General features: G+C 35.2%; 1 protein-coding gene across 3 annotated transcripts; it reads left to right on the top strand.

Moving 5' to 3' along the window:
* The first annotated feature begins 2,449 nt into the window (after positions 1–2,449).
* On the top strand, positions 2,450–21,276 carry LOC140140795 (uncharacterized). Of its 3 annotated transcripts, none has more exons than XM_072162553.1 (17): positions 2,450–2,588; positions 3,227–3,337; positions 3,972–4,205; positions 5,086–5,248; positions 6,342–6,469; positions 7,124–7,372; positions 8,100–8,222; positions 9,568–9,690; positions 10,113–10,235; positions 10,591–10,860; positions 11,239–11,356; positions 12,122–12,459; positions 12,683–12,763; positions 16,003–16,320; positions 18,649–18,699; positions 20,014–20,325; positions 20,616–21,276. In XM_072162553.1, the coding sequence occupies exons 2-17, from the start codon at positions 3,283–3,285 to the stop codon at positions 20,663–20,665; spliced, it is 2,736 nt and encodes a 911-aa protein (XP_072018654.1). In that variant the 5' UTR covers positions 2,450–2,588; positions 3,227–3,282; the 3' UTR covers positions 20,666–21,276. The 3 variants fall into 3 exon arrangements, with proteins under 3 accessions (XP_072018654.1, XP_072018653.1, XP_072018652.1); XM_072162552.1 differs by having other exon boundaries at positions 2,451–2,588; positions 18,646–18,699; XM_072162551.1 differs by having other exon boundaries at positions 2,451–2,588; positions 16,003–16,326; positions 18,646–18,699.
* Positions 21,277–22,622: the final 1,346 nt, after the last annotated feature.

Genomic DNA, 22,622 nt, shown 5'->3' with positions numbered 1-22,622 from the left:
ATTTCTGAGTTGGACATTTTGGCAGTTGCGAGTGAAATGGTGCAATCAAAACGAATATTCTGACAAAACTATAAAATATAGACCCACACGATGTGCCTTATTATAATAGCGGTGGGGAAAATCTTTCTTTACCGAACTATATTAGTTTGAAATGCGAAAAAAATAATTTTAAAACGGGTGAAGTTGAGGATTGTAGAATCAAGCATCTTACACTAAAAGACACATTTCCATGCCTAACTTTAACACCAGGATTTAAAAAAGTATATCCAAGTGCCATATTTTTATCCGACATTAATGAAAAAAAAATGTTTTCTTATTTGAACGAGAAAATTAATTTCAAAGCAAAAAGGTGTGTCTCTGAATTGTGCTGATTTCAACATGTATCGATCGACATACACTAACTCTAAATCATAAAGCATATCAGTACTTTTATTTTCAGAAAAATGAAGAGAGGTGCATTATATTTCTTCAATTGAATGTCGATAATAAAGATTTGAAGAAGATATGTGTGTTTTTTCCTTTTGAATTTTGTATATAGTAAGAGAGTTTTTCTTTTGTCAAAACCATTACTAGTAAGTTTTCTTCAATTTGGTTTTGACAAAAGAAAAACTCTCTTAATTCGTTAATTACCAAACCTGATGAATTCGTTTCAAGTTTTGTGTATATATTAGACAGTACTCCAAGAAATAGAAAATTCAAGTTAGTAAATCTGGCAACCCGTACAACAAAAATTGTTATTGTCTCTTATTCCGGGATAATAGCAACAAAACTAAAAAGCCCCTAACTCAAAATCTATTCTTTATATAATTTACAACGGAAATGACAAAAAGATGCCCAATTTGTTGTTTTTCGCATTTGTATACTTCATCTGTAGTCCCTTAACATATTGCCAATTCGTTTGCTTTATACCATAGTGGCGTAAGGTGGGCACTGCTAAGAAACAGCATTTTGAGAATATCAGGTTGAAAGAAATGGCAACATAAATCGAGTTGTGTAAATCAGACATTCATTGTATTTTGTAATTGATATGAAATTTCTGTAGTAAAATAGATTTTATCGTTATATAACTTTCAAAAGAAATGAAGACTGCAAATTTAAAACAATTACGTACATCAGAATGGAAAATAGGCAAAACGTATGTCCCTAACGTGATTACAGATAAATTTAAACTAATTCTACTCACACAAAAATTTTGAGTGACATTCGTGATCCTCTTCTTCAGTTGTTATCGGGGACGTTGGTTCACCGGTCATATGTCCCCAACCTTACGCCAACTCGGCTGATGTGTAATCCCAATGTATCTCTACTTTACGGCGGATCTAACCTTACCCATTTTAGGCCATGGAATGTAACGAAGGTTGATTCGCCAGTATATTTTTCATTTTCAAGTGCCGATTATTTCTTGGTGTGTTTACTTATATAAAATGTGTATAAAAAGTGGCGTTGGCGTAAGGGGGATACGCCATTATGAATGTAATCTTGTAACCTCACGCCCAAATTAATTAGTTGATAATTAAAGTCCCATTCAGTGATTTGCTCATCCGGACGATCGTAAAAATCATTAATTCAGATTTAGGTACCTTTGTCATTGTCATAGATGTGCTAACATAGCCTGCTTGTGGTTCAGCCAAGAGCCGTGTATTTAAGAAACAATAAGACCTTTTACATGAATCTGGAATTTATATACTGACAGTATTATAAATTAGCTACATGTATTTGAATCGAGACGAGGGGCAATACAACTTGAGTCACGTCTTTTACGATCTGAGAGCTGAAAAATCAACTGGCAACTCGGTTGCTAAGCAGTAAAAATCATCTGCTGTACACAGATCGTCACTGCAACAATAGCATCGATAAAGTAAACTGTGGTGAGTTTCCGAAACGTCTGCAAGTAAGTGGAAATATTTGGACTAGTTGTATGAAATTACAAATACCAGTATTTGAATGGGGCTTCAACTTCGCCAATTCTACTGTTTTATTCGTTTTTTGCCAAATTATTCATTTCAAAAATACCAATAACAATTTTAATGTCCTATGCTTCACTTTTAAGCAATTTATAAATAATTTTATTTTTTAAAACATTTGAAAGGGTCTTTAATTAGCTAATTTTGACTGCTGAGACTATGCCGCTACACGTTGTGCGGCACAAACATGTGTTTTTTTTTTGCCAGTTCCGCTTCAAAACTTAAATTTCGGTTGTTTACAAGATAGTACCAACACAATACTAGGTAAATTATTATGGCAAGTACAATAATATTAAGATATCGATGAGTCATCGTTTTGCATTTGACATTAAGATTGTTGTTTGAAGTAGTCGGTCATGCATATAGCAGGTTCAAGGCCGAGTCTTAATATTTTTTGTACATTTAGGCTCGGGTGCACTTCGCTAAACATGTAGCAATATATGCATATGTACGTGAGTTTTCTCGGTGGTGCAGGTAGGTCAAATGTAAACAAAACAATAAAGAATATGAACTGTTTTATGACACAGTCATGGCCATGTTCAACTGAGACGGGAACTAAAATCAACGCTGAATGGAAATCAAACTTTGAAATTCAAATCTACGAGGAAATTGTACATGTTTTAGGTAATTTAAATATAATACACATGATCGATTAACGTTATTGCTGTGTTGCTGTGTAGTATTGTATAATGATATTTGTACCATGCCTTAAGCCCGGTCTTAAGCACAAACTGTGTTATGTTTTAAATAGAATAATTTGGCGAATGCAATGCTCCAGTTGTTAAGGTTAGCAACTTTTATAAACTGTTGCGTTTTGGTCGTTCACAACAACTTGGAAATCGTAGGGATACGCGAGCTTTGGCAAAAAGTGCATTGATCATTTCATAGCGAGCGAATTCAAATATCACAGATATACTTCTGTAGGTCATGTGGTTCTTGAATTATGTTGTAAAGAGTGCTGAAACAACAACACTTTTGTAAAACGTACATAACTCATTAACAACAATAAATCAAGCAAGTTTTCAAAGTATATGATTTGTAGAATGAAATTTTGCAAAACATTAAAGTGTTATTCTTCAATAATATATTGATTTAGACAATGAAGATTGATTTTTTGGTTGCTTCGACCTACAAAAGATTGCGTCGCCTTAAATTTAAATGTAACTTAAATGTAAACCAAACTTTTAATGTACAGTTAACTCTTAAGTAAATTCAGCTGAAATTATCTTTTGATCTATATTTAATTATCTTAAATTTTACAGGTGTCAGTTGTATTTTGTCTACTTCTATGAGATATCCTGTTGACTAATCCAATCAAATGGCACGTTTGGCAGTAATTGTATTGCTACTTAACATAACATGTGGGTATTCAGGTAAGGCGCCATTGATATTGTTTATATATACGGTATCTTGATATTGGTATACTTGCACTATGGACAGGTATCGCCTGCATTTACAACTTCGAAAAAAAACACCTTTCACGTAACGATAAAAATTAAATTAATCCGAATGTCATCTTATTTTCATGCCTGTTATTATCAATATTAAAATATATAAAGCAATCAATTTCATGACACACCAAAAAACAAGATAAAACCAGGAAAGGCTAAAGTTTTACTGCCCTAATTACATCTACATGTAAATAATTAGTAATTGTAGTTGGTTGATCCGGTGCTAGCATTCTTGTGGGGTACTGTGTAAGTTGCAGCAATAGCTTGGGGGTACAATTTCTGTGTGGGGTTTAAATCGTGGATCCAATAATGAAAAGATAGCTTATAGGTACCCATAAGGGCTGAAATGCTTTTGCGTTTCCTTATATAGGGGGGTGAGGTTAGGTGGGTCTGTTTGAAAACAAAGTTCTCTACAAACTATTGGTGGTACGTTTTTTATACCCTTTATAAGTTTCTTGTTTAGATTTGCATCATGATAAGGTTTATGTCTTTGGTTATAATCGTGGGAAAAGTTATTCCTTATTCTAAACTTGTGTCAAAATATTGCCTTTTTTAGATGACTTAATAATTGTCACTGATATCTTGGAAGGAAAAATCTGGAGTGGACCAATAGAATCACTGGTTTTGGTGGCGATTCCACTCCATAATGTCTCTAGACCTACTGCAGTGGATTATGACCCTATAGGACAGATGGTTTACTGGACGGACACGGACACAAACACCATTAGTAGAGCGTATTTAAACAATGGGACAAACCAGGAGATTGTGGTTCAGATGCCTATGTCATCTGGTAAGTCACTATTTCTCATGACTGAGCCAAAATAAACTTGTAATCAGTTTTAATTTAAGTAATAAAGAACATTTGGATGGTAAGATAGCTCATAACTCAAAAACAACCATTCTTGAGATAAAGACAAAATAAAACATACTTTGTCATATTATTTCATCGATTTTAACACCATGGAACTCCTCAAATCTCAAATCTATAACTTCCATCATAATACCATAAATATGAAATGAAATGCTAGCCTGTCAAGGGTCTTTGGTATGTTGGTATTTACTTGTAAACAAGGACATTCTCTTGGTCGGGCTGACGTCACAAAGGGGAAATATCCTTGTAAAACCAGTGTGGGCATGTGCAGTTCCCCTTTCTCGAGCTGGTTGCTATGCGCGCTTGTGCAAAGGGGACGAAGGGGACAATGTTCCCGGATGTCCGACCGAGTGAATCCTCCTGGATACACACGTGATAGCAGTCAAAACTCTCCAACCGAGGACACGTCCTCAGTCTTTCCCACCAGCATGTTGCAAACAACGTAAAATTACGATGTAATAAATTGTATAGAGAAAATTCTCGATTAGATAGTAAAACTATATCGATATTAATAGGGGTCCGCGGTTCATGCCGTTAGGCTAGTGTGTCAGTTATAATTATGATATCCTCGTTTAGATCCATGTCCTTGATTAGATATCCTAATGTCCTCGTTTGCAGATAGTTACAAGAAGGGGTGGGTTGGTGTATGTGTGGAGATGTAGATATATAGGTGCGTGGATATTGGCATGAGCGCAGCAAAATATATATAACAAAATTAATCAGAACCGTAAATAACATGAAATACCATAAAAAAGAATCCAAATTCATAATTCTTTACGTTTTCCATTATCTATTATAGTGCCAGAAGGACTTGCTATTGATATAGAAAATAGGCTGCTCTATTGGACAGACAATGGTACTGACACGATTGAAAAGTCCGATCTGAATGGACGCAACAAGCAAACCCTATTTCACCTTGGTCTGCAAAAACCCAGAGCTATTGTAGTTGATTCAAATGCAGGGTAAGAACGGGGGACCGAAACGTCAGTTATAGTCATCCTTGCTTGTTCAACAACCTGATAATTTTGGATTATTCTGAAAGTTTGTTAATTTGACTTTGCTTTCCTATTTGACGCCCTGTTCGGGAAAATCGAACAGGAATTAACCAAGATATGCGCCTCTAAATCCTCAAACCCCAAAATCAAAAGTTGCAACTTTAACGATTTTCAATAGGAACGCATCGTTATATTGCACACAAGCACCACGGGCCAATAAATAAAGCACACAATGTAAACAGGCACAGTTAATGCAACTTTGATTTTGGGGTTTGAGGGTTTGTTGAACAGCAAGGATGACTCTAACTGACGGGTTTCTTTTTGTACCTGGTGTAGTTATTGCTATGTGGAAGTTTGAATAATATGGAATTTTGAATTGTTTTAGCTACAAATACCACTGTAATCACCCGCATTCCTTTATTTAATGCTGAATGTTTAATTGTTGCCACCTAGTACGTAATGTAAAATCGAAAGGATATCGGACGAATGTTGCACTTACAGTTGTTGAATTCTTCTTTTCTCAGGAATATGTTATATACTTTTGGCCAGTGTGTGTATTTATGCACTCTCACATTTAAATGGAAATACCCACACTGGCAGTGGCACAGCGTGGGTCATCGTGGGGGGAAGGGGCACCAATCATGATTGGGGGGCACCGGGTCTGTTTGGGGGGCACAGGCCATTTTTCGGCAATATTCCTATGGGATTTTTAAACATTTCAGATTGATTGCCCCTATGACGCTACGCCACTACACACTGGCCAATAGGATTGCAACATCGCTGAAGAAACAATATAATTTGGCAATATGTAAGTTGAACATTTGTCCAATATGCTATCGAGTTCACATTATGTAGTAGATGTCAATGTTCTTTGCATGAAATAAGTCAAATCAGGCTACCAATGGAAGGTCCCACTTATGGTGACATCTCGTGCACATTCTAGTGATTTATACATGGCGGAATTTGGAAATTCTTTTAAACGCAAAGACGAATCCTTCGTTTTTTCCAAAGCCCAGGCAAGGCACTTTTTACTGGAACTTAGACCATTTCTCTTTTGTAGGTATCTTTACTGGACTGATTGGGGGAGTTCTGCAAAGATTGAAAGAGGTCGGATAGATGGAAGCGATAGGACAACACTAGTTGGTAGCGATCTTCAATATCCTAATGGGTTAGCTATTGACTATCAAGGTAAAATATGTTTCAGCATTAGAAAACTTGTCACCTTTCGTGAACATGAACATATCAATACACAAAACTATAACTTTTACTGTCACAGTGGTAGCGGCTGTACAAACATGTACTATTATACGACCAATCTATTGTAATATTTTTGTGGAGGGTGTCTGCCTTTTGTCTCTGTCGTCAAAAAAAACTCATTTAGAGATTATCTGCTTGTAGATGGAATTCTACGGAATATATGAAGACCTGAATGTCTGTGATCTATGTATAACAATTTGATATTCATAGACCTAGTTCTGAATACTTAAAGTAGGCCTACTCCACTACATATACCGTAAAACCTCGTCTGCAAGCATAGTGTTTTTGATGAAAGCTAAATTAATACGAAACAAGCGTAAATGCCTATACAGTAGATTGGTCTACAATAATACTTGTTAGTATATGCTTGGATCTGTAACTTATTTGCTCAGACTCCATAATGGCGCCTGGATTAAGTTAACTTTCATCAGAAGCACTCAATATGCTCAATATGTGTACTGTTACAGTAGTCTTATAATATTCTTCATTTTCTTGTATTATGCATAAATAATTAATAACAAATAATTTAAATCAAAATATGACATGATTTATTGCCTAACAATCATCGTTACATTTTACCAACAGATCAGAGGTTATATTGGTGTGACGCTGGCCTCGACAGAATAGAATTTATTTATCTCAATGGAAGTGGAAGATCGAACATATACACAGGGACCACGATTCATCCTTTTGATATCGGAGTGTATAACGGTTACGTCTACTGGTCCGATTGGCTATTTACTAAACTAGTGGAACTAGATAAGGAATCTGGGTTTGCTACAGGGGTAGGACAAGGCATATTTCGACGTGCAGGAGGACTGCACATTTTTCAAGGTAAAGCCATAATTTATGAAAAGAGGTTTGCTTTCAAAATCGTAAGACATTACCTCAATCGTCCACACAGGGGGTTAAGACTTCAAATGGACTCACCTATTCAGGGTCGTCTGCTCCCCCGGTCTGCTCCAAATGGTTATTCCAGTTGAAATCCATAAACCACCTATGGAAGACATGGTCATGATGGTATGGTTTCCACACAGGGAGTGTAAACGTCAAATGGGGTGACCCATTTAGGGTTATCTGCAGATATGGTCAATGAATATGCGTGTCATTGCGTGTCAACTGGCTGGCAAAGGAAGACATGCGGTGAAGGTAGACCAATTATCTATTATCTTTAACCTTTCCCATTTTCTGTACATTACAACAATTAAGAGTACAATAATTTACTCTACGTGGAATAAGTAACGACCGACTAAAGAAAACTTAATGCATGATGATGTCCAAGGTTAATCGTGTGTAAATTATTGCTATTAATTTGTTTCATACTATTAAACCATTAATAAAGTACAGCATACAAGACATATTTAAAAACACTTTTACCAATCCCCTCTCCGAAATGAAAGCCCAGCGTCTGCTTTGTAAATTAAAATTAGACAAACCATACGCTTCTTTAGTAAAATGATAGTATCTGCTATGTTATTTACAAATACTGCCTATTTATTTACCTGGAAAGCCAGTAAAATTGTAGACTTTTTCCTCCTTGTTTCTCCATTTGGGTACATAGATATTGATGAATGCCAGCAATTACCACGCGTATGTGACACCAACGCAGACTGCACTAATACTGTGGGAAGTTACATGTGCCAATGCAAAGATGGCTTCTTTGGTGACGGGACAACCTGCGAAGGTAATCTTTATAATTATGTTTTTATTTGTTACATATTCTAAATGTTAAAGGAAAGTGACCTGATATACTTGGAAAATATAATTTTTTTAAACTTACGTACAACGTATGTTGTCCCTTTCACTCATTAATGCAAAAAGAACATCTAAATGTTCCTTGTAAATGTGAAAAATTCTTTATGGAATTACTGACATTTATACAGCGTGATACTACAATGCGTTTATTAATGACAATCATCATGAGCATATAATAAATTGATATCAAATGAAAGATCCTATTTTTCTCATTAACATATTGAAATTTGGTGTTCCAAATCGGTGTTGAAGTAGTCTCAAACTTATTCGAGACTAATTCATCATTTTTTTACGATTTCTTTGGAAATATACCGATTTATGCCTAATTTCAATATGTTAATGGGAAAATATGAGCTTTTACCTAATGTCAAAATCTGCATCTGATGGGGTGAAGTGGGGGGGGGGATGAGGCTGTCAATCAGGTTAACCTTTAATTTACGGTTCAATTATTATACTTGGAATTTGTTGCTTAAAAACTGATTGAAATAAAAAAAAAATGATTAAATTAAAAACTGATTGAAAACAAATTATTTGCCTCACGAATAAATTTCGCTATTTACTTCTGTATACTACATTTAAAACTGAGCACACTAATTCAAAACCACTTGCGCCTTTAGTAAAATGCTATTATAGTAAAATATAAGGTGTCCTATAAAAAGGTAGAAAATTGACCGCATTTGGTGATGGTAAAACAAAACAATTTTTCTGATATTTTTATTCATTCGTCTTGTAATTGTCTGCCAAGTTTGAACATCGTATCTTAAAAGCAACTTAACTTATGATCGCATGGTTACAGGTTTGTCAAGAGTGAATAACCATCAAAATATCGCACAACGAAAGTTTAACACAAGCACACCTTTGTTTTTATATGTTTTTTTTTCTTTCTTTTTTACTCTTTTTGTTTGCTTTTATTTTGGCATGGTTGAACTTACTGCAAAAAAGTCACATAACAAATTAAATATTGCACATCTGAAAAAAAGTGTTAGAGCTTTTTTACTCTTGGTGGTAACAAATAAAGGAAGATGGTAATTAGAGAGGAACACGTTTTGGTGAAGGCGTTTCTGCACGCTGTATCTCCTGTCATCAACATAATTAACAATCTTGTGAATTTAGGTTCTGTTTGGGTTTTGTTGAGTTGAAATCGCTGTTGTGATATATTTTAAGATTTTTTTAAATTTCTGAATGAACTCTTGAAATAAAACTTGACTAGCTTTATATGAAAGTGCAGTAAACGTGAATCTTTTTTTCTCCTTTTGGGTACATGAACCTTATAGATACCGACGAATGTCAGCAGTTACCATCCGTATGTGACACCAACGCAAAATGTATCAATACTTTTGGAAGTTACACGTGCCAGTGTAAAGATGGCTTCTCTGGTGACGGGACAAGCTGCACAGGTACTTGTTGTAATTTTTCCTTACCCTACTATATTCTAATATATATTTATATTTACATTTATGATTCAATTATTATACTTTAAATATATTATTTTACTTGGGATAAAAGACGAATAATTTATTCGATATAAATTTAGAAGAGCAAAATGATGGCGAGGAAACGTACTGGATTTAGATGTATTATTTGGGTAATTTATTTCGGACAAACGTTGGTAAGACGGACAACAAGTTGAACAGCCTTGACGATTATTGACATAAATTGGCATCATATTGAAGCAACTTGTGCGTTTTCTTTTAAAGTAGAGAGTTCGTTTATTATGAAAACTGACTAATGTCCGACAAGCTCTTACAAATCACCTGTATAGGCCTAATGCTGTTTTTTTGATAATAATTATATGTACTTTGTCTCCATTTGTCATTAGATATCAATGAATGCCTACAGTCACCATTTATGTGTGACAGCAACGCAGACTGCGCTAATACTGTAGGAAGCTTTTTGTGTCAGTGCAAAGATGGCTTCTTGGGAGACGGGAAAAGCTGCACAGGTATTTGTTGCAGTTTCGTCAATTTGTCTATTCTAATATCGATGTATAACCATCCTACGCAAGAAATAATAAAGGGTAATGATGTATCCTTTACACACAAATAATGTGTCCAAGGCAGTATTTTTTTTTTATTTGGACAATTTTATCGTGCAGGTATAACAAAATATCCATGTTAAAAGATCCGTGAAACGAAGTCATTCAGTTATTTAATTGTCTGGAAAATGTGATGCCGTTGGTTTTCTTAAGTTCGAGGTACAAATGACTGTCATCTCCTCCTTATCCTATCCATTTATATCAGACCTATAAGGCTAATTCTGTCTTTCATTATCTTTACTGAATTGATTCTATTTTCTAGAAATAAGCTCTCCAGAAACCACTACAAGTTTTGGCAATCCTAAATCGTCCACCACAATCCCGAGCTGTATACATCCTGGATCCATTGAACACGGTCACGTCATTCCAACTGATTCGGAAAAAACTCTTTTCCTACCTAGAGAAAAAGTTACATTTTCTTGTGACAAGACGTATTTCCTTGTCGGTGACCCGGAGGTGCATTGTTTAGAGGATTTATCTTGGTCTGGTTACAAACCTACCTGTAAACTGAAAGATGCGGGCAATCATGAAGGTACAATCCAAGGGCTCGGATAGCGACGTTTGCATCGTATTTTTATGGGATCTGGGAGCACATTAGACACCAAATTGCATTCTGAATACGGGGAACGTCCTTCTGATATCAAATAATTTTAAATACAATTAAGCACTGTAGGAAGTAAATAAATAATGATCGATTTCAGAACATTATGTTCTATTAGGAAAACGTTACTGTTATATTGGGATGATCGTGTACAATAAGCAGGTAATTATTAGATTTATGCCCAGGTTACATGCACGGTATACTTTCCATCCATCAATATCAAGAATTCACGCATACAAAAATGTATATTATTATTAACAATATTACTTTCGCAACTTTTATGGCATAACTTGATGTTAATTGTTTCAGATCCAGGGAACAACAATCAACACAATTACGTAGTTGTAGGAGCTATGATAGGAGGGATATTAGCAATATTTCTTGTTGTTATAATTGCATGTGCCCTGTGTTTTCTTAAGAAAGAGAGGTATGTCAAGACCGATAAACACTTCATGAAAGTAATATCCACCGACGTGATGTAATCATGATAATATTGCCAGTTTCAGTAGTTTCGTGATATTTTTAGCGGGAGACAATGCCAAAGAAAAAATGGTCAAATCATGACAAGTCGCTTTGTAATCAGTACCATAAAGAGGCGTGATTCGATTTTTCATGTTCTCTTTTCTATCTTAGATTGAGGTCTACCATTCAAACAATATGTTTCTTAATTTTGAGATGTACTGCTGCAGCGATTTTGATATGAGAAGCAAAAACATGTAGATGCATAACAATGCCCTATAGGATAATACATGTACATCCGTATATCCGTTGTGGTTACCACAAATCACTACGGTTTTGTTCATATCATTTAAACAAAAAATATCCAGAGCGTTAAATTACTGAGGTAATGAGAAAAATATGACGTTCGAATTTTGATGTAGAAAAATGGGTGACGGGGACCTAGAAATAGGCCGTTGTTCTTTCAGTTGCTTGAGGGTGCTGAGAGGTGAGGGAGAACGGCCACGTGAATGAATAGAAGATTTTTCTAAATGATTATAAAAAACACGTGCTATCCTTTTTGGCTTTTTTATAATTACGTGATTGTAATGGCTATTTACCATGACTACGTTAAAGCATGTCAATTGGCAGAATCGTCTCTCTCAGTCAATCATATCAATATAATATTTTAAATTCAATATCTTTAGCTATCTTAATCAATTTTACATCTGACATGATATTTTTTCTTTTCAAGACACCAACCTGCACACCAGCCAAATGCAGGGGTCAACCTGGCACTAAGTAACAATCATTTGTATGATGTACCCAACACGCCCTTAGTAGCCACCCAGACTCCAAGTACCCATAACACCTGTGTGGATAACACGTATATGGTTCCTAAAGAAATAGCAAATCATGATGCTGCTACATCTCAACAAGGACAACCATCAGACCAGACATCATCTCAACATCAAGTACAGCCATTGGAGGACTCGCCTGTCAGAGGTCAACCTTCCATGGAAACGGGTGGTATAGAAGTGGCATCACGAAGTCAGCAAGATGGTTTAGCCAATGTGGACGATTCAATCACAGGTACTAGTTCTAACAACACAATTATATAATTTATTTTACAATGTTTATCACTCTAGTGACGAACATTATCAAATTCAATTATAACAGTATCTGGTTGGCGTTCTCCAAATTATTTTACGTTATGACCCTCTTAATGGTTAGAAGTAGACAAAATATTTTTATATTTTCAATACAATATTTTATCATTGATATTAAACTGTTTTTGGTTTGTTGGTTTTGTTAGAGAGTGACCAACAGGGAGCAGTTGTTACTGGGATACCATGCACCAGTCCACAGCTCATAAAGATTCCAGTCAATACTAGAGGTAAGTAGTGTAAGGATGTCAGTGCAAAATCATCAAACTTCTAATTTTATACATGACAAACATTAGTAATACATGTACCGTATATTGAATCGGAAGAATAGAGCGCAGTTTGAGTTCCTTGAAACCTATTTAGTACAGCTCAACTGATCATACTTTTCCTACATTCGACCTTGCATGATTTTTGAGTTGACACAGTCATGAAAATAACTATAGATACTTCACAGACCATTAGTAGCCCAGTTCTGAACCTTTTCATTGATCATTCATAACAATAGGTATCTGATGGATCAGTGAAGATAAGAAGGATTATAATATATCCGTAACCTTGATATTATAGTACATCTCGAGGAAAAAGTGCAATGGACATGTTTTCATTTTATGTTTCAAATATCCCGCGCATTAAAATTGAGTATTTAACCCAAAATGGAAAATGGAACAATTTATTGGAAATCTGTTTTAACAGATTTTTTTGACATCTTTTTCTGCACTGTATTATACCTATATTAAGAAATTTGATAAATATTCAAAGAAAATATATGTCATCCAAAAAATGTTGATTTTTACACATTTTGGGGCAAAAAAGGAAAAATAAGGAAAAATATCAAAATCTGTTTTAACAGCTTCATTCATCAAGTCATAACAAACGGCCTACATGCTTAATTTCTAATAAAATATTGAAATTGTGAAAAATATAGGTATTTATTGATTTTCATGTTTTTTCTTGCAAATATGCTAATAATATGCAAATTATGAAATTGCAAAATAAAGTTTCTACATAGCATACATCTTTCAAGTGTGATGTTCAAAATGACAGACATCAAAAAGAGATTTGATGAAATGTAAAGGTGTAGTAACAATTTTGGCATGGACTGTCTGGTTAGGCAAAGTTGAGCTGTACGTCGAATATTGTCAACAGAAACTGATACCATGTATGTCTTATGCTACTACTATTATTCCAAAGGTATAGACGAATCCAAGTAGCCAAGTCATGGTCAGGATTTGGTCGGACATCTTTGGGTAGCCGCTAGCACCAACCTGGTGTTTTGAGCGTCCGATTGTGCAAATAAAAGCCGCCTAACACCTAGAGAAGATGCAAGGACGAGGAGGGTTAATAGAATAATAGCTAATAATATATATAATGGAGATAATTCCGCAGGTAATCCCGTCGCATCTATTCATATACATAGTCCTTTTGTTCGCAAGTACATCAGTGCATAGATACCGCGTATAGTTAATCCGATTATTATGTCACTTCAACAACGAATAGACCATGCTGTGTGTTTTGTCGAAGGGGACTGTATTGTGTTATTCTTTTGTCTACCTGTGTTTTCGCGGAAGGTGTAAAACGGGTGATGGAATGCAGTTTAAAATTTCCGCCAAGGCCGAATCATTTCACATTTTGAGTGCATTGTAGCCGACGGCTACCCAACTAAAGGCTGCTAGTCAGGTGTAGGAATGCGTGTATTTGGATTCGTCTATACAACAACACCTCTTTTCAGCCTCTTATTTCCCTTAACAAAAACGACTCATTTTCAGCCAGTGACTGTTACCATGCTGTTACGTATTCAAGTGTGTGAAATAATTTTTACATGTGCTGTTTGAAAGGCAAAGGTGCAGCATGATGCAGATTTGTCTGCAGTAGAATTCACCACGACCTTTGCAGGACTTAAACCCCATTAAAAGCTATTAAACCAAGATAACACTCATTGAAAACAGCTCAACTATGTTAAATCAGATCTTCTCTGGTTAAATCCACACAACACATGTTTCTGTTTTACCTGTGCAATATCGCAATGAGCTGGTATTATAGTTTCAGTTGGGTGAACGATTATAAAGCAAACGCAAGGTAACAATACTGTGTGGGCCTTTGTTTCCGAAATGAGACAATATTCTGCATATTGTTAACCAGCATTCTTGAAAATGATAAACATAATGGTTGTAGACTTAACACGGTTTGGAAATAATTTCTTTGGTGTTATCTGTCGTTTACATATCCTTCCTAACAAAGTGCGAATATTTCCAAACACCTAATTTAGCTAAAAATTTAGGACATGTTACAAAACTATATTTTCTAGAATTTCAGAGAGTACTTTAAATATTGGCCGGTTATTTTTCACACAGTGACGTTAACTTGGCAATGCCCTAATACCTATAACAATAACACTAAAACACCAAAGTGCAAATATTTGCAAACACCTAAATTAGCTAAAAATTTAGGACATGTGACAAAACTATATTTTCTAGAATATCAGAGAGTACTTTAAATATTGGCCGGTTATTTTTCACACAGTGACGTTAACTAGGCAATGTCCATATACCTATAACATACACTGCTTGTAGAGGTCACGCGTCAATGGTGAGAGTACTGTGTATTATGTATAGGAAAATGAACAGTATGGTGTCTTATTATGCTCATAGAGAAATGCCATGAAAATAATCAATATATGATGAGCTTAGTTTCAAAACACCTTACATCCACTTACCGAATTTTGAGAACACATAAAAAAATCATCAACAATATCATTGATATAAGGGATTTTTTAGCCAAAGCAGTTTTTGGTGCGATGCTTGGTCAGGATGAGCATCCCACCAAAAACTGCTTTTGTTGCAAACCCCGATACATATATCAGTGATTTTTTTTAAATGATTTTTTGATGTGTTCTCAAAATTCGGCAAGTGGATATTCTGGATGTAAGGGTTTTTTAAACTAAGCTCTTCATATGGGGTTACAAGTTAACTCTCATTACACACTGACTGACCCTCGTAAGTGATGATGTAACAGGATTAATTACCATAGCAATATATGAATACAAATTTTGAATAGATCGCCCTGCACTATAACAATCACGCGGTGCATATGCATTGAATCATAGATGTCAAATAAATGCTAATCACTCGCAGCTGTAAGATAAGTATCATTGAACATTGTTGAAAAGAGCGTTATTGTATTCAATCTATTGCAGACATACACAGGTGATGAGTGCATCCTTCTTGTAGTGCAGGGCGATATATTCAAAAATTGTATTCATCTATTGCTATGGTATATTATTCCATAACTTCGACAGCGAATAGGCACGTTTTGTTAGCGTGTAAAAATGTAATGACCACTTGCATGCTCTAATACTTAGAACGTCTGAAAACAGAGCCTCTTGACATAAGGTTGAACCGTATTTTCGTTCCCCCCCCTTTTTTTTATCGTTACTTACAATTCCGTTATTTTACATTGTGCTTTATCGTAGATAAATTGGCTCTTTTGGAGAAGTGGCGTAATGTGTTACACAAACATGATGTACATTCACATCTTAAACCAATCCTCACCGTTGATTACCTCAGTTATTTTCTTGACATGACCATCCCTGATCAGGAAGAAATAACTTCAACTTATAAATATCATCCTCAGAGAGCAGCGGATGTTTTCATAGAAAAGTTATCTAGGATGGAACTAAAGTCAGCCAATAGACTGTTACAAGCACTTTGCGCAGATAGGCAGCACGATGTACACAAGTATCTGTATGAATTGCTGATGGAACCAATCATTCCGGGAAATAACGGAGCAGGTACGGGTAAGAAACATCTCTGGAATAGACCTACAATCATGGAAAAAATATGTTGGGACACGTGGTCAATTCTACTCCTTGTTTCCATCCCCAGTCACGTACATTTTGATGGATGTTTTTCAAATAATGTTCTACGTGTAGCTTCAACCCTCCTGGTTCTAAGCTGTCCCAAGACTTATTGTCGTGATTGTAGATCAAACATTCCCAATTTGAGGTTTTCTTGATTAAGGGGTATAATCCATACAAGATCCCGCCGAACGATTTTTCTTAAACTTCGTACCAATTAAATTTCATCGATATACTTCGAATATCAAAAATAAAAAAGAGGGGTCACGGAGTTAGTTTTCGAGAAATAACCATTTTAAAAAGGCTGTTTTGGGGGGAAATTTGTACAGGCGTCTATGGGAAAATGGAAATTTTAGACATGTTTTCGATTGTAACAAAAAATCTACCCGAACAATTTTGCTTATTTTTTGATATAATATGCGCACTGATAGGATATTTCATTAAAGCTAATAAAAAATAGGGGTCACGGAGTTACTTTTTTCGCAATTTGAGCATAAATGGTATATTTTTTGGTTCAAAATACCAGTGTGACATATATAGCGCGTCACTCGCGAAAACTTGTCGCAGCTCATACGCGCTCAACTGTCCGCGTATGCAGGTGATATGACAAACACCTGCAACATGACCGTGGAGGTGATTTTCGTTCGGTTTTGTAACCCTCTTGATATCAAAGTATCTATGTACGAAGTATTGCCTTTTTTCTCACTGTTCTGCTTCGCATGACAATTTTAATGACTTATAGGCAATTTATATGTTAATTTTTTACACCTTCACCGCAGCTTTGAGATTACTGAATAGGCCTTTAATTATGGACTTAAAATAGACGGATCCCGTTATATATCATTTTTAGAATTACTCAAATATCACATTTTAGGCTTGTAGGCCTAACTGGGTTCGGGTTCAATCCACTTATCTCCGTTTTATTCAGTTGCATGCGAAGTATGTTAGATGTGAAAATATACCTTTTATATAAAAAATTGATTTCATGTGATATTTATTTCAAATTACATGATTTTACCTTAAAATACTGCTGAAATAATTTCATTATAATCAATAATATAAAAACTACTTCATAATAAATATGTCATATAATACTAGTTAATAAGATAACAGGCCGTTTGGTATCATGCGGCCTTTTATAAATGGACAACATGCCTAAAAAACCATTTCAATTACAGCATAATTTTCTTTTTCATGAAATATACATTTTTTGAATTTCTGAAATGGGCTCGCATACAGAGTCTAATTAGGCCTAGGCCTATTGCTTTATTTTAAACTAATTATTTCTTTCCTTTCCTTCTTCGGTCTTTGTTTTTTTTCCCTTTATTCCGTAATTTTATTTGTCATGTTTGTTGTTTCATTCTTTGTCTTTCTTTGTTAATCTTCCTTCCTTTTCCTTTTCTTTCTTTCTCTCTTTCTTTCTTTCTTTCTTTTTTTCTTTCTTTCTTTCTTTCTTTCTTTCTTTGTTTGTTTCTTCTTTTTCTTGCTTTCTTTCTTTCTTTCTTTCTTTCTTTCTTTCTTTTTTCTTTCTCTCTTTCTTTCTTTCTTTCTTTTGTTCTTTCTCCCTTCCTTTTCTTTTCTTTGTTTGTTTCTTTGTTTGTTTCTTCTTTTTTTTTCTTTCTTTCTTTCTTTCTTTCTTTCTTTCTTTCTTTCTTTCTTTCTTTCTTTCTTTCTTTCTTTCTTTTACTCTTTTTTGTCTTTCTTTCTTTTACAAAAATCGTATGGCAAATAGCGATGAAAACACGATACTCGCGCGTAGCTGAACTTCTTACCAGCGACCGGCGCACACTCCACGCAGTTTTTAGTTTGACGCGCGCTTGACGGCAAGAACTGCGCGGACAAGATTTTGTCAGAAATTCCAGTTAGAAACGAGCGTGACTGCACGCATGGATTATACCCCTTAAGAGAACTTGAAAAGATGTTCGTATCTGTGTTTCCTGCACAATTCAGTGGTCCACCATTGCTGGCTTTCGTCATTGTTATTCTAAATATTGCACGATTTGTAGAAAAAATAAACATTAAAATGAAGTTTAAAAAATTACTATTCATGCAAGATTTAATTTAATTTCTATCATATCGTTTCGTAACAACAACTATAGTAAACAATTGACTTGCATTGAGCAGCCTCATTAAGATTTATGTATTTCTAGAGCAGCCTCTCTAAAACTATTTCTACTTGCTTTGCCATAATTGTGTACCTTTTTAACGTACCCCATATTCGTGTTTTTAAACAAGTTATATTTGTGATTTATGTTTTAGCAGCTGTATTTCCAACGGTGGAAACTCCTGATATGTCAGACGATGAGATCAGTGGTAAGTATTTCCAAATACTCATCATATTCATGCTGTTGATGTTGATAATTTTACAGTTGGTAATACGAAGATGAAAGTGGGTTTCTCATTTCATTTGCGGGTTGCATTGGCAATGTTGGCAGGTTGCAGAAGGGTTATGAGTTCATAGTTATTTTATTTCCATCCTTCATGTCCTTAAAACATATACAAAATGGAAAATAACAAAATACAATAAGATGGAGGAGGTACAAAGAAAGGCAATAAGTCTGCAAAATGTTGAACCCCCCCCCCCTATACAAAACTGAGAAAAATACTACCTTACAAAAATACTACCAAAACAACAAACCCAAAACATATTTACTAAAAACAGTACAAATATGTAGCAAGTAAGCTCAATAAACTTATAATACAATAGCAATTTAAATCAACAAGATTATAGATTATAATTGTTTCATATTTTTTGACCACAAAAAATAAGCATTACACTGTCTGAAGATAGACCAGATTTCTTTTAAATTGACCTATTGTTCTAGCAGATTTTAAATACAAGGGTATATTGGTTGAAGAATAATTATTTGTTTTAACTATTTGTTTTAATACAATAAGGGATGGCCGGTTGGGATACGATTAACCGTCCATTTTGCTAGTTAAGGTTTCCATGAGGTGGTGATATAATAGTTTCATACACTCTTAGATAGCGAGAACCAATCAGAACAAGCATTAGAAAAATCCAAACCATGCATTGATTGTGTATAATGTGCACTCCACATACTACGCGCAATGCTTTCGTACGCATTCGCGTCGCGTAGGTTTGATTCATTTTTCAGGCGGGTTGATAGGAAACATGAAACATTTGTATTTGGTTCAATTTTCCAATAGTTTTAGTGACACTAATTATTATTTTGTTATAAAACAGCAAAAATCATGTGTTTTTTCTTCTCGTGTATGAAATAGGTTCATGAAGGCGTATTACTTGTTGCTCGATGAATTAGACAAAATAATGCACTTGCATTGCTGTTGATGCGTCTAACGCACTCCCCCTTCGGGGCTCGTGTACGCATCAACATCAGCGCGTGTGCATTATTTTGTCTAATTTATCTCCCAACAAGCAATACGCGTTCATTAACCAATAAGTAGATTGTTAGGATTTCCAACAATTCTCACTCACCACACCTTTCTACGATTCCACTGGTCACGATCCCGAGGTCACGTCACTAAACGCGTTATGTTCTCCTTTTCTTACTTTTTAAAAACGTTGGAGTGATTTACTGTATTTATATAGAGAGTATGTACCTTATTTGGAATTAATTTTCTTCGATTTTGCTACCTATATAGAACAACAACTACATCGAAGTATTTGGACAGAAGTTGTCAGAAGTCACATGATAGAATTACGGAGTCTTCCATTCAACACCATTTCCAACGTATTTTCCAATAAACTTCGTCACTTTGATTCTAAATATGCAAATGATTTTGAAGCGGAGAGACGCAACAAAGGAGAAACACGTGCAGTTGAATGGTTCATAAGAACAATAATGAGGACGGAATCAAGATGGCCGGAAGCTCTCGTGATAGTTCTGGAAGAACACAATAAGCCTTTGTTAAATAAGATAAAACGGGAGTTTCGTAATAGACATCAAAATTCCGGTACGTGTAAATATCGAGCCCTGTGGACTCTACTTTTATTTTGGTTGGTTTGTCCCGCGGAAATTGTCAAAAATAGGTACTTGAGAACCTCTGTTCTCAATAATTTGGTCTTGAGAACACGGAGAATGGATTTCCCCCTCCGCTAAAATGTTTTCCCCGTTGAAACGTCATCGTCTGATGAGATGCAGAATGCCAGTGATAATCAATAAATTTGTTTATGTAACCCACAGCTTGTCTATGCATTTCCACGTTGATAAAGATTTTCTAACTTTTGTGGGTTTTTTTTTCAGATTGTGTTTGCAGCGTTAGGGACCGACTGCCTTCAACAGAAGAATCATAAGTTATTGAAAGTTCTTGACTGCCAAAACAATATTTTTGAATTTCCACCATGCAAACTTGAAAGTAAGAGTCACGATTCGATTTGAGTCATGGAGGGGTCGAGTCATGAGTCGAGTCGATTCATTTAAATGAGCAGTTCGAGCGGAGCTGAGTGAATGTGGATAAGTTGATTCGAGTCTGATTCCTGGATTATTGAGTCACTTCGTTTATTGACACCCAACTTAAATAATATCACGTAGGTGCAGTCTTCAGTGAACGGCTCTTTTCAGAGCCACCAAAAACTTTAACATTAGCAGATAGGCGAGGTCTGCTTTTTCGCTGTTCACAAGGGACAGTCTTCAATGAACGGCTCTTTTCAGAGCCATCAGTAGGCAAGAGGTGGCCTACGTGTCTCATACTTAGGAACTTTAACCTGAAGAAGTCAGAGCTACTCCTGACGAAAGCTTGACAGTTCTATACCGGTACTTGTCCGACGGCGAACCCGCTAAATACCCAACTTACCACAAATGATTAAGCACCTTGAGTTATATTTTATTTTTACAGTACATACAGGAGGTAATATTTCTGACCAGCAACATCAAAAGGGAGTGTGAAAAATCTAATTCTATTCTATGATTAAGCAGTATTTATCAACTAATATTATGAGACAAAATTGAGGCAGTTCATCGTACTTTTGATGTGACTAGTTACATTATTACATTTCGGCAAAATGCATTTTTCTTTCATGTAACTTTACTCGTGATGTTTGTCAGGACTAGGATCAATTTATCAAATTCAATCCCTACGTGTATGGGTACATGTGGCAGGCACCGGTTTCATAATATGCCATGTATTTTCAACAGACCAGTCTGAAGACCAATGGTTATGAACCAAATAATTTGGGTGACTTTCCAATAAAATAAGAAGTCCAGTCACAAGTCATGCCCAGTCACGGGTCGACTCAAGTCATAGCGGTCGATTCGGGAGTCGATCGAGTCACTACCCAATCTCATTTCCATGTCCGAACATATGAAGACAGAATATAACATAATGTTCAAGGCAATATGAACAAAATATTATGAATAATAAATAAGTCGACGACATGAAATGTCTAATAATATGCAATATACAGGAATTTAGAACAACAAAGCACATTAGAAATGGATCAGAGATGCGCGCGTGGCCTAATACTGAGTGAACTCGCGTTTTAGTGTTAAAATATAACGTAAATGTTCAAAGTTTGACGAAAGTGTTTAAATTATAGCACGTAAACACTTCCAAAATAGTGAGCAAGTGTAATACGGGTGTTAATACACGTATTTAAATGGTAGAATTTTAACAGAATTAAAGGTTTTGCTCAATAGTTTTAACATTAAATAAGTTACTGTACACAGGGAGTCCCAGAATGATTTATACCGTGAATTTTTTAGGTATGAAGAGTATTACTATTGGTAGTATTATTTTAAATTCTAAAATTGACATATATTTAGCTTTCTTAGGAACTTCAGATTTTAGAAATGGGACGTTTCTAATAGAAATTACAGGAGAATGCGTAAAAATGCTGAATTCCAAGTTTTGACAAAACTATCTATTTTGAAAACCTGTAACATTAGTAACCGTTCAGCGCAAAGTTATTTAGAAAATGTTATGCAGTATTGTGTCCTGTTCTTACTTCTAGTAAATAGTCTATATCTATCGATTATTTATGATACTACGAAGCAATCCTTGTATGGAATAAAGGTTTTGTAACGTTTGAGTGACCTTAAGCTATTCTTTCTTATGGCGGCAGTTTTGAAGACAATTATTGCGGTGTGTGAGTTTCATCATTTGAAATGCCGGCAGAGATAGATTTTTTCATAAAGTATAGAGAAGGTTCGTCACAGCATGTATTTATGTCCACAGTATATTGACAAACCCACAGCTACGTAACGCACAGTGTCGACACTCTGTATTATAAAGATTTTCCCCTGCAACTCCGT

Source organism: Amphiura filiformis, chromosome 19 (assembly GCF_039555335.1).
Source record: "Amphiura filiformis chromosome 19, Afil_fr2py, whole genome shotgun sequence".
Classification (NCBI taxonomy): domain Eukaryota; kingdom Metazoa; phylum Echinodermata; class Ophiuroidea; order Amphilepidida; family Amphiuridae; genus Amphiura; species Amphiura filiformis.
Note: the sequence above shows the minus strand (reverse complement) of the source record. Positions and strands in the feature narration are given on the sequence as shown.